Here is a 13919-nt window from a genome sequence, read left to right as displayed (position 1 = left end):
CCCTGCTGTGGGCTCATATGACACCGAGATGTGAGTGGACTGTATTGGCCTCAGTTTCTTGCCCATGCCACTTGCCTGAAGGGGGCCTTGCCTTCTTTGAATGCAAGCCCACAGCTGGCACCATTTTGAGAATTTACTACTGGGCTATTCCCTGCACTCAGGCTGAGTTCAAGGTGATGTGGCTGCAGCTGCCATCCAGGCAGGAAGGGACAGGGAGACTAAGCTGTCCTAGTCACACCTGGGCAATATGCACTGCCCTATTACAGGTAGCTGTAGAACTAGGGACTAGCCTGCCCAGTCTATTGCAGCTACCAATAACACTGACATAGACCACTTGAGTCCTAGTGGGGGGCTCCACCACCAGTACTGCCACCTCCCACATCACACCAGCTGCTCTGGGGCCTGAGAACCTGCTCACACACCTGGTCTTCTGGGCCAACTACTAAAGCCACCTGAAGGTCCAAGAATTGGCCCCCCAGGACACGCTAACACTACTGCCAGCATAAGGTGCTGTGGGGCCTAAAATTAGGCATATTCGGCCCACTGCTTCCACTACTGGGGCCCCCAAACTGGCTTGGATGGCATTTAAAATCCCAGCAAAAATTGACCACAGCCTCAACTAATAACTGTTCTGTAAGCCACCAAGGAAATCACAGATATCACTGACCCTGTGCACTGCCTAAGAAGTCATACAAAGATCACACTATTGCGGGCACTGCAGATCAAAGTCAAAGTGTCCTACCCAACCAACAACATATATACATCTTCAGGAAAAAATTCTCACCTTTACAAGCAATTTTTTAAAATTGGAACAAGCGATTGCTACATCAGATGTGCAAATATGAATGGAAGGATACAGGAAACATGACAACGCAAGGAAATGACCATCAAAGGACCACAATTGTCCAACAATCTAAAAGACTGACAGACAAAGAATTCCAAATATTGATTCTAAGGAAGCTCAATGAGATGCAAGAGAAATCTGAAAACCAATACAAAGAAATCAGAAAATCAATTCAGGATATGAGTGAGAAATTTTCCAAGGAGATAGATATGATTAAAAAAAAAACAAACAAACTGAAATTCTGGAGCTGGAAAATTCACTGAAAGAAATACAAAACACATTCATAAGCTTTAAGAATAGACTAGACCAAGCAGAAGAAAGAATTTCAGAATATGAAGACAGGTTTTAAAATAATCCAGTCAGGCAAAAATAAAGAAAAAAAAAATGAGCAAAGCATTTGAGACATCTGGGACTACATAAAGTGACTGAACTTACAAACTATCAGTATGCCCAAGGGGGAAGAGAAATCAAAAGTTTTGAAAACCTAGTTAAGGAAATAATCAAGGTAAACTTCCCAGGACTAGTAAGAGAGTTAGGCATTCAGATACAGGAGGCCAGTGATCCCTGGGCAAATACTTGTAAACGGACTTCACCATGGAATACTATAATCAGAATGACTAAAGCTGAAGTGAAAGAAACAATTTTAAAATTAGCAAGAGAAAAGCATCTATTCACATATAAAGGAAAGCCTAACAGACTAACAGCAGACTTCTCAACAGAATCCTTATAGACCAGAATAGAATGGGATGGCATTTTTAAAGTGCTGAAAGAAAAAAATTTCTAGCCAAGAATTTTATATCTTACCAGAATAAACTTCATAATTGAAGGAGAAATAGTCATTCCCAGAGAAGCAAATGCTGAGAGAATTTGTCACCAGAAGAAATGCTCAAAGGTGTCTTAAACATGGAAATGAAAGGTAAATATTCATTATCATGAATATATAAAACTCAAAAGTTAATCAAACTATCACACAAAGGAGAAAGAGAAATAAATTAAATGACAACATGACAGAAGTTCAGCAAACCACAAAGACAAGAAGAGGAAAAGAAAGAATTTATAGAACAACTAGAAATCAACAAATAATATGACAAGAACAAGTTTCTCACATATCAATATTAACCTTGAACATAAATGGATTAAATGTTCAACTTAAAAGATACAGATGGGCAGAATGGATAAAAAACTATCCAACTGTGTGCTGCTTATAAGAAACTCACCTAACCCATAAAGACACAATATAGACTGAACGTAAAGGAGTAGAAAAAAATATTCCATGCAAATGGAAACCAAAAGCAATCAGAAATAGCTATACTTATATCAGACAAAATAGATTTTAAAACAAAAGCAGTAAAAAGACAAAGAAAGACATTATTTAATGATAAAGGCATCAATTCAGCAAGTGGATATAATTTCTCCTAAGTATATATGGACCCAACATCAAGCCCCCCAGATACACAAAACAAATATTACTAGACCTAAAAAAAAAGATTGATAGCAACACAATAATAGTAAAGAACTTCAACACCCTACTCATAGCACTTAGTCAGATCACTGAAAATCAACAAGGAAACATTGGATTTAAATTGGCCTTTAGATCAAATGAACGTAACAGATAGTTACAGAATATGCCACCCAAGGACTAGAGAATATACATTTTTCTCATCAGCAAGTGGAACATTCTCCAAGTTAGATCACAGTTTAGGTCACAAAACAAGTCTTAAAAAATTGAAATCATATTAAATATCTTAGGAGACCACAGTGGAATACACCTAGAAATTAATACAAAGAGAAACTTCAGGTACTATACAAATACATGATACATGGAAATTAAACAACATGCTCCTGGACAATCACCAGGTCAATGAAGAAATAAAGATGGAAAGTAAACAATTTTTGAAATAAATAAAATAGAAAACACAACATACCAAAGCCTGTGGGATACAACAAAAAGAGTGCTAAGAGGGAAGTTTATAGAATTAAATTTCTACATCAAAAACGTAGAAAGGTCACAAATTATCAACTTAATATTGCATCTCAAGGAACTAGAAAAAGAAGAACAAACTAAACACAAAGTTAGCAGAAAAGAAATAAACAAAGATCAGAGCAGAATCAAATGAAATAGAGACCATAAAACAAAACAAAGGATCAATGAAACAAAAAATTGGTTCTTCAAAAAGATTAACAAAATTCATAAACCACTAGCTAGACTAACCAGAAAAAGAAGAAAGATGATCCAAATAAACACAATAAAAAGTGATAAAGGGGACATTACCACAACACTACAGAAATGCAAAAGATCATAAAAGACTATAATGAACAACTATACACTCACCAACTAGAAAACCTAGAGGAATGGATAAATTCCTGAAAACATACAACCTCCTGAGATTGAACCAGGAAGAAATAGAATTCTTGAATAGACCAATAATGAGTAATCAGATTAAATCAGTAATAGAAAAATCTCCCAACAAAAAAAAGCTTAGAACCAGATCGATTCACAGCTGAATTTTACCAGATATATAATACAAAGAAAAACTGGTGCCAATCCTACTGAAAGTGTTCCAAAAGATTGAGAAGGAGGGACTCCTCCCTAACTCATTGTACAAACCCAGTATCACCCTGATACCAAAGCCAGGAAAGAATGCAACAATAAAAGAAAACTATAGACCAATATCTCTGATGAACATAGACATAAAAACCATTAACAAAAATACTAGCAAACTGAATCCAACAGTACATCAAAAAGATGATTCATTATGATCAAATAGGTTTCAGCTCAGGATGGTTGAACAAACACAAATCAATAAATGTGATTCACCTCATAAGCAGAATTAAACACAAAGACCATATGATCATCTCAATAGATGCAGACAAAGCATTCAATAAAATCAAGTGTCCCTTTATAATAAAACCTCTCAAAAAACTCGATATAGAAGGAATATACCTCAAAATAGTAAAAGCCATATATGACAACCTACAGCCAATATAATGCTGAATGGGGAAAGGATGAATAAATAACTAAAATGTGGTATATGCTCACAATGGAATATTACTCAATCCTCAGAAACGACAGTGAGCTAGCCCCGTTTATGCTATCCTGGATGAAGCTTAAGCCTGTAATACAAAGCGAGACGACACAAGATGTGGAAAATGGGCTACACATCTACTCGCCATCACATTGGTACTGACTGACTAAAACTATGGTGCTCAAAAAACGGTAGAGTTCAACAGGGATTTAGGGGCGAGACCCACATCTTAAGGAAGTGGTGAGCATTGTGGGGGGAAGGGATTACCTCTGTCCCTTTTTAGGGAGAGGTAAAGACATACATTGTAACCAAAATGTCTGAAAAAAAATCTGTAATTGGGAAGTGGGCAGGTGGAGGAGGAGGAGGGGAAGGGTGTGCATTCACACGGTGGGTGCGGTGCACCACCTGGAGGCTGGATGCGCTAGAAGCTCTGGCATAGCGGGGTGGGGGTGAGATATGTAACCCTAACAATATCTGTACCCCCATAATATGAAGTAATAAAAAAAAAAAGGAAAAAAAAAAAAAAGAAAGCATTTTCCTTAAGAACTGGAACAAGATAAGGATGCCCACTTTCTATTCAACACAATACTGGAAGTCCTAGCCAGAGCAATCAGGCAAGAGAATTAAAGGACATCCAAATTCAAAAAAAGGAAGTAAAATTATTTGATGATGATATGATCTTATACCTAGAAAACCTTAAAGACTCCTCCAAAAGACTCCTATATTTGGTAAATGAATTCAGGAAAGTCTCAGATTATGAAGTTAATGTACAAAAATTGATAGCATTTCTATATACCAATAATGTTCAAGCTGAGGTCAAATAAAAAACTCAATCCCATTTGTAATAGCTATAACCCCCCACCCAATACTTAGGAATAAATTTAACCAAAGAAATTAAATATCTCTACAAGAAGAATTATAAGTCACTGATGAAAGAAATCATAGATAACACAAGCAAATGGAAAAACATCCCATGCTTTTGGATTGGAAGAATCAATATTGTTAAAATGATAATACTGCCTAAAGTAATCTACAGATTCAATGCAATTTTTAGTAAAATACCAATGTCATTTTTCACAGAATTAGAAAAAATTATTCTAAAGTTCATATGGAACAACAACAACAAAAATAGCCCAAATAGGCAAAGCAATCCTAAGCAAAATGAACAAAATCGGAGGCATCACATTACCTGATTTCAAATTATAATTCAAAGCTACAGTAAGCAAAATAGCCTGGTCCTAGCATAAAAGTAGAAAAAATTGATTATTGTAACAGAATAGAGAACCCATAAATCAAACCATATACCTACAACCAATTGATCTTTGATAAAACACACAAAAACATACACTGGGGAAAGGTCACACTCCTCAATAAATGGTGCTGGGAAAATTGGATAGCTACCTGCAGAAGGATGAAACTTGATCCCTATCTCTTACCATATATAAAAATTAACTCAAGATGGATTAAAGACTTAAATCTAAGGCCTTAAACAATAAAAATTTTAGAAGAAAACCTAGGAAAAACCTCTTCTGGACATTGGCCTAGGCAAAGAATTTGTAAGTAAGACAGCCAAAGCAAATGCAATAAAAACAAAAATAGACAAATGGGATTTAATTAAACTAAAAAGCTTCTACACAGCAAAAGAAATAATCAAAAGATTAAATAGACAACCTACAGAGTGAGAGAAAATATTTACAAACTATGTGTTCAACAAAGGCATAATATACTGAATCTACAAGGAACTCAAACAACTCAGCAAGACACAACCAACCCCATTAAAAAGTGGATAAATGACATGAATGATCGTTTTTTAAAAGATGATGTACAAATTGCCAAAATATATGAAAAAAATTTTCAACATCACTAATCATCAGAGAAATGCAAATTAAAACCACAATTATTTATCAACTCTCTCCAAATAGAATGGCCATTAAAAAGTAAAAACAAAACAAAACAATAGGTGTTGGTGTGGATGCAGTGAAAAGGGAACACTTATACACTGTTGGTGGGAATGTAAATTAGTACAACCTTTATGGAGACCAATATAGAGATTTCTCAAAGAATTAAAAGTTGATCTATCATTTGATCCTGCAAATTCACTACTCAGTATCCATTCATAGGAAAAGAAATCATATCAAAAGAATACCTGCCTTCATATATTTATCACAATACAATTCAAAATCACAAAGATATGTAATTGACCTAAATGCCCAGTAACTGATGAGTAGATTAAGAAAATGTGGTATATGTACACCATGGAGTACTGCTCAGTGATAAGAAAGAATGTCTTTTGCAGCAACTTGGGTGGAACTGGAGGCCGTTATCCTAAGAGAAGAAACTCACCAGCAGAAAAGCAAATGCCCCTGCATGTTCTCACTTACAAGTGGGAGCTAAGCCATGGCTGCACAGGGCACACAGAGTGGATGATGGCATTGGAGACTCACAAGGGTGGGGGTGGGATGGGGTGAGGGATGAAAAATTACCTTTGTGGTATAATATACGTACAGTACTCAGGTGATGGGGACACCCAAACCCAGACTACATCTCTATACAACATATACATGTAATGGAATTCAATTTGTACCCCCTAAATCTATTAATAATAATATGTAAAAATATTTTTTTTTAAAAAAAGGATGCTTTATACCTTCACACACATACAAAAGAGATAAGTGTGGGTGAATTTACGTCAAGAAGTTCAGAAGGAAAAGATTTTTTTTCTTCTGGATGTGACTATCACAGATTTTATTATCCTTTTATTTATTCATATTTTCTGACTTTAAGAGAAGCTATACATATTACTTTTCAAATTAAAAAATATTTTAGTATTTCAATAATACAGAAGACTCAATTTCAAACATTGCCATTAATTAAAGCATTACTAAGTGTGGACATATTTACTTTCACAATGTGTGCCATGACATTCAAGACCAGATATCACCCTGGGAGTCAGATCCTGGTGTAGGATCTTGTCCCACCACTGCCAAAAAGCCACATGGCTATCCCAGCTGTCCCTCTATATAAGTAGTCTTATAATAGAGCAGCCAATTATCTATGGGGAAAGTCAAAGAAGTACTATACATGTCAAAAATACCTATTAAAATATTTGTAGTACTAATAATACTGCTGTTTGATATTTTCTAGTGAGAACTGATAAAATTCCAAAGCAACATAAGAAGTGAAATAGTAATAATATGGTTCACTAATTAATTTAAACACATGCTAATTAAAATGAAATCATTTGTATTAAGTAGTGGCTTCTTAAGCCGTTGATGCCATTGCAATTTCTTCCCTGGTCTAGAATGAGCTTTATACAAAGAATAAACAGATGTTTAAAAGTATCGATTAATAAATGAAGAGGTAAATCCAGAAACTTTGTTTAAAGAACTAACAAAAAAGGTTATGAATGATATGGCGGTGGTTGTATTTTCTTGTTTACCTTCTGAGAAGACTATGCTCATGCATGTATTGAATCCAGTGATAGCCACGATGTCATCTAAGCTGCTAGCAGCTATCAGCAAGGTTGGGATGCCTTTTTCGATGCCATATCCTCTCTCTTGCAAACTCAGCATGGAAGGGACAACAACAGCAGGAGAGACAGCACCTAGCACAAAACTGAAAGACAGACTTTGAAAACCAATTTTAAAACATTCTTTTAATCAAATAATGTTTTATTATAAACTTTACAACAAATATATTAATGTTTATAACAATTTCAAATTTGAGTGAATGCCATTTAATAATAAAAAAAACTTTTCATGCATTCTTTAGTGCTGTCTAAAATTTTATAGAGATGTAGTTCAAAATATTGGGCTGAGCAGAGATTGCTCCTCTCTTTCCATCCCTAAATCTTTTGAAATGAAGATGTAAAAGTAATAGGAAAATCCATAGCCTAACTAGAAAACAAAAGGGGATTCTTCAGTGGACAAGAAATTAAATGTATTCCAGGAAGATAAGAGACAGTGTAGGATTTAGAAAGAAAACCAGAAGCCAAAATGTGTGTTAAACAGAGATTGCTACAAAAGACATGGCATACTTCTAAAGGCGCTCCAGCTGAGAAACGGCAGAGGCTAAGAGCAAGAGAGACTTCTGGAGAAAACAAATGGTTGATTATTTGGAGTATTACTGTAAGAATGGCCAGACAAATCTACCTTCCACATAATTCCTGCCTCTCGAGTAAGTAGAAAAGTAATAGAGGTATTTGCCCAAAAGAAAAAACCAATGAGTGTGGGCATTTAAGTTACAAAAGCAAATTAGAAAATTTCTGGGGTGGTTGATGACCCCATGAGAATGGGGGGACTCCTGTCCAGAACGCCGTGTGCCGGCACGTCTCATCCAGAACCTGCTCGTGTCTTCTGCATCCACTTTATGGAGCTGAAGTATACCCTGCAGACACACGCTCTTGGCGCTCCCGTAGATCCCAGCCGGGCCAGTGAAGACGTCATCCAGCTGCTGCCCGTGGCTGCCGACTATATACACCCGGAGTTTTCTAGGAGCCTTGCCTGCAGACAAGGTAGGGCCTTAAGATGCGAGGCAGGTTTGCCCCCTTTTCACCTTCCTCCAGAAAGCTTCTGCCGAAGGCTGACTGATGCATCTAAGAGTTCAGCTCATTTGCCTCTGTCTATACAACCCCTGTGGCACAGTTTGTATTCCAGGTTTCCCTGTGGAATCATGAGAAGACTAGACTTCTCCAAAACCATATATTTGTCTGCTTCAGTGGTCCCTGAACTTTGCTGCACATTGGAATCCCCTGGCGTATTATTTTTTTTTATTTAACAAATAATTCCCAAACATAGCAGCTTAAAACAACAAATATTTATTATCTCATGACTCCTCCTTGGGTCAGGAATCTGGGTATGACTTAGCTATATGCCTCTGATTCAAAATCTCTCATGAGGCGGGTGGGAGACGAGATCGGTCTCCAAGTTTACTCACATCGCCGCTGGCAGCTTGAGTTTCTTCCCACGGGGCTTCTCCACTGGCCTGCCACAGGACACGGCCGTGATCAGAGGACGGGAGAGAGAACATGCAAGACAGAAGCCCAGTCTTCTGTGACCTAATCTTGGAAGTGACATCTCATCAATTCTGTTGTATTCTGCTCATTAGAAGCAAGTCAGTAAGTCCAGCCTACACTTGAGAAGGGGTTTTACACAAAAGTATAAATGTCAGAAAGCAAGGATGACCGGAAGTGATCTTAAGGAGGTTGCCTACCATGTACTTGGGGACCTTTAAAAACACTGATGCCTGGGCCGGGCGCGGTGGCTCACGCCTGTAATCCTAGCACTCTGGGAGGCCGAGGCAGAAGGATTGCTCGAGGTCAGGAGTTCAAAACCAGCCTGAGCGAGACCCCGTCTCTACTAAAAATAGAAAGAAATTAATTGACTAACTAAAAATATACATATAAAAAAATTAGCTGGGCATGGTGGCATGGGCCTGTAGTCCCAGCTACTCGGGAGGCTGAGGCAGGAGGATCGCTTGAGCCCAGGAGATTGAGGTTGCTGTGAGCTACGCTGATGCCAGGGCACTCACTCTAGCCTGGGCAACAAAGTGAGACTCTCTAAAAAAAAAAAAAAAAAAAAAAAAAAAAAAAAAATATATATATATATATATATATATATATATATATATATACACACACACTGATGCTTGGCTCCCATTCTGGGACGTTCTGATTTAATTAATATGGAGTATCACCTGAGTGCAGAGGAATTTTTAAAAATAATTGTGGTTAAAAACCATAATGTAAAATTTACCTTTTTAACCATTAAGTGCATAGTTCAGTAGTGCTGACTGTATTCACATATTTGTATAACATATCTCTAGAACATTTTCATCTTGCAAAACTGAAGCTCTATATCCATGGAATAATAGCTCCTTTTTTCCACCCTCCCCCTCAGTCCGTGGCAACTACCATTCTACTTTCTGTTTCTATGAACTTGACTACTTTAAATACCTCACATCAGTGAAATAATATAATATTTGTCTTTCTGTCTCTGGCTATTTCAATTAGTATAATATCCTCAAGGTTTATCCATGTTGTAGCATATAACAGGATTTCTTCTTTATGGCTAATATTCCATTGTATATTCATACCATATTTTCTTTATTCATTCAACTGTGATGGACATTTGAGCTGCTTCTACCTGTTGGCTGTTGTGAATAATACTGTAATGAACATTAGTGTGCAAATATTTCTTCAAGATCCTGGTTTCAATTCTTTTGATATACATACACCCTGAAGTGGAATTTCTGGATCATATGGTAATTCTACTTTTAGTTTTTAAGAAATCTCCAAACTGTTTTCCATAGTGTCTACACTAATTTACATTCCCACCACAAGTGCACAAAGGGTTACAGTATCTCCACATCTTCATCAACACTTATTATTTTGTTTTTTTGATAGCAGCCATCCTAATGGGTATGTGGTGATATCTTATTGTGGTTTTGATTTGTATTTCTCTAATGATTACAGATGTTGCACATCTTGGTCATTTGTATATCTTCTTTGCAGAAATGTCTGTTCAAGTCCTTTGCCCATTTTTCATTTAGGGTGTTTGAGGATTTTTTGTTATTGAGTTTTAGGAATTCTTTATATATTTAGATATTAACTGCTTATCAGATATTTGGTTTGCATTCTTTTCACTCATTCCAAGAATTGCCTGTTCACTCTGTTTCCTTTGCTGTGTGGAAGTTTTTAAGTTTGATGTAGTTTAATTTGTCTATACTTGTTTTGTTGCCTGTACCTTTGGCATTATATCCCATAAATCATTGCTAAATTCAATGTCCCAAAGCTCTCCCTCATCTTCCTTCCTTTGCCTGTGGATATCCAGTTTTCCTACTAGTATTTACAGAAGAGACTATCTTGTTTCCATTGTGTGGTTTTGGCACCTTCGTCAAAGATTATTTATCCATATATGTTAGGATTTATTTCTGGGCTGTCTGTTCCATTGGGTCTATGTATATATCCTGTATCTTCTAATATGTTTTTATGTCATTCCATAAGTGCCTTAGGCTTTCTTCACTTTTCTTCATTTTTTTTTTCTCCTTTGGCTTACTAATTTCAAAATAACCTGTCTTCAAGTTCACTAATTCTTCTGTTTGCTCCAGTCTGCTATTGATCCCTCTAGTGAATCTTTCAATTCAGCTATTGTATTCTTCACCTCCCAAGTTTCTGTATGGTTCTTTTTTATAGTTTCTATCTCTTTTTTTTATGTGCTCATTTTGTTCATGCAGCCTTTTTCTGCTTTTGTTTAGTTGTCTGTGTGTGTTCTTTTAGCTCAATGAATTCCTTTATGATGATTATTTTGAATTCATTGTTGGATAATTCATACATTTCCATTTGTTTTGGGTTGGTTTCTAGAGATTAATTTTGTTCTTTTGATTGAGCCATGAATCCCTTTTTCGTTGTATGCTTTTTATCTTTTTTTTTTTAATTTGGCCATTTTGAAACACAGCTAATTCTACCAGTCTTTATAGACTGTCTTTGTGCAGAAGAAGATTTTCACCAGTTGGCCCAGCTAGAAATTCTGGAAGCCTCTCAAAATTTTCTGGGGAAGCATTTTCTTTGTCTTATGTTTATCTCTGAGCTAAAGAGATTCAACTTTATCTACCCAGAAGTTCCCATGGTGTACCTCTATCATACTGCAATCTCATTGATGCTGTAATAGCCTACAGAACTCACCTTTGTTCTCAGTGGGATTCAGGCATTCAAAGTGTACTACTTCCTTTCTTATCAGTGATCTTAGTCAGTGAGATAGAAACCAGTCTATTAGATATCCCTCAAAAAGCCAGAACATAGGTCACATGTTCCACTGTTTTCTTTCCCTCCCAAAGGAGAAACGGGGAACTGGGGTTTTTCTCCTATTCTCTCTGAGCTGTACAGGGAGGTAAATGAGGTATGGTGGTTAAGTGCACCAGAATTTCCTAACTGTTCCAATATGTCTCTTCTTGGCCTTGTGTTTGCCTGGGAAGCTGTAATCTCTCAAGCAGTTTCTGGAGTTGTTACAAAAGCAACGTGGTCCATATATTGTTGCTAAATTGGTTTCTCTGTGAGTGAAGGAGTGCCTAGATCTTCCTATACTTCCATCTTGCTGATGTCACTCCTCTGAGTGCTGGGACTTTTAAAAGCACTCCACATGATTTTAATGTGTAGCAAAGTTTGGGAACCATTGGCTTTTCTCCCAGTGCCATTTGGCTTCCTTCACTCATAGGTTTCTACTGAGAGCTCCCTCAACAATAACTTGCAAAAGAATCAAAATCTCAGCTTTTGCTTCTAGTGCACCTAGGTGCCTTGCTTGGTAACAGAACTAGCCTATGCTATGCAAGAAGACAATTGTATAGATAGCAATCACAAGTTACTAGGAAGTCCAACTACAAAAACAAGCACTCATTAAAGTATCACCAAATATTCTGGGAAAGCCAACATTTCAAATTGAAGGACCTTGTTCATTAAATGGAAAAATCTGAGGAAGGAGTCATACCAGAAAGAGAGCAACCAGGACATGACTGTAGAATAACTATAATTATCCTCAGAATTATGAAAATATACTGTATCTATCCATAAAATTTTAACTATAGTTCTTAGAAATTTGGCATTAGATAAGTAGATGATATGAACATAGCTGAAGAGTGAGTGAATAAAAGCTATAGGATTGAGCAGAGAGAATTCTCTAGTATGTACTGCAAAAGGATGAGCAAATGAAAAGTATAAAGAAAAACTTAATAGGCATGGAAGAGAGAGTTAATAAAAGAGAACTGAGGAAGAAAAATATACTAAAAATTATATCAAAGAGTTGGAAAAAAGTAGAAATAACAGTCCTCTGACTGAAAGATCCCTCTGAGTATTAAAGCAGAGCAAATTGTAAAAAGACTCACCTAAATATATTAAGGAATTATTAATTTAGTTATGAAAATGCCCTACATTTTAGAGATATATATTGAAGAATATAGGGTGAATAGCATCATGTCTGTAATATATTTTAAAATTCTATAAGAACTGTTCAGTTGGAGTTAAGAATATTTGGGTGCTCGTAATATTATTCTCTCTACTATTCTACATGTTTGAAAAATTTCACTAAGAAAAAAGACCTGAGACTATTTTCCAAATTTTAATGTGCAAACAAATTACATAAGGATCTTGTTAAATGGCAGGTTCTGATTCAAAGGTCTGATGTGGGGCCCAAGAGTCTGCATTTTCAACATGCTTTAGGTGATACTGATGTTGCTTGTCTAAAGAACATACATTGTGCAGCAAGAAACAATCTATCAAAAAAATTCAGAAAACCATGCTTCCAAATTGAAAGAAATAGGTTACCTAAAAAAGGAATTAAAAATTAGTTTGATAACAGATTTCTCATGGGCAAAATTCTTGCAAAGAGATAACAGTGATTAACTTCAAAGTATTGAGGGAAAATAATTTTGAAACTACAATTCAATTCTAAGCCTAACAAAAGCTATTTTCAGATATTCAAGGAGAAAGTTTACTATACATTGATCAGTATTAAAAGAACTAGAAGATCAATTCATCATCAAGAAAATTTAGTACAAAAGGAGCCTCCAAAGCAAAGGATATAGAAAGCATAGTGTAGATATTAAGATTAGAGCTATAGGCTAAGCGAGAGTTTTGGATTCAAATCTCAGTTTTACCACTTATTGGTTGTCTGACCTTAAGAAAATCATGTAGCATCTTTTTGCCTCTGTTTATATGAAAAAATGGGGATATAATAGAATCTACTTTACAGGGCTATTGTGAGGATTAAATAAGTTAATAATTATCATGTACTTCACCAAGTACCTGGCATATGGCAAGCACTATATAAATATTTGCTATCATTATAATTATTATGATTATTATTATAAGAAACAATGATGAGCAGCAAAACTTATTGTTAAATTTAGAAAAATGTTATTTATAAAATATTTTTAAAATATTCTTGGACTAAAATTCCAGATATATCAATCAACTAATGGGGAAATATACGAGAGAGTAGAGGAAAGTGAAAACATCCTTTAAATTTAGATATGTACTTTCCAAAATTTTGGGTAATCGC

General features: G+C 35.9%; 1 protein-coding gene across 8 annotated transcripts in view; it reads right to left on the bottom strand.

Moving 5' to 3' along the window:
- Positions 1–13919, bottom strand: part of LOC105874811 (sodium/hydrogen exchanger 9B1-like) — a 99479-nt gene that overhangs the window by 15192 nt on the left and 70368 nt on the right. For 6 of the 8 annotated variants that reach the window (XM_075998604.1, XM_075998606.1, XM_012770941.2 and 3 more), the window contains one exon: positions 7310–7497. In XM_075998604.1, the coding sequence (XP_075854719.1) occupies positions 7310–7497 (188 nt within the window). The remainder of the gene's footprint in view (positions 1–7309; positions 7498–13919) is intronic. The other 2 variants (XM_012770940.3, XM_075998605.1) reach the window with 1 other exon arrangement.

The sequence above is a fragment of the Microcebus murinus genome, chromosome 29 (genome assembly GCF_040939455.1).
Source record: "Microcebus murinus isolate Inina chromosome 29, M.murinus_Inina_mat1.0, whole genome shotgun sequence".
Taxonomy (NCBI): Eukaryota; Metazoa; Chordata; class Mammalia; order Primates; family Cheirogaleidae; genus Microcebus; species Microcebus murinus.
Note: the sequence above shows the minus strand (reverse complement) of the source record. Positions and strands in the feature narration are given on the sequence as shown.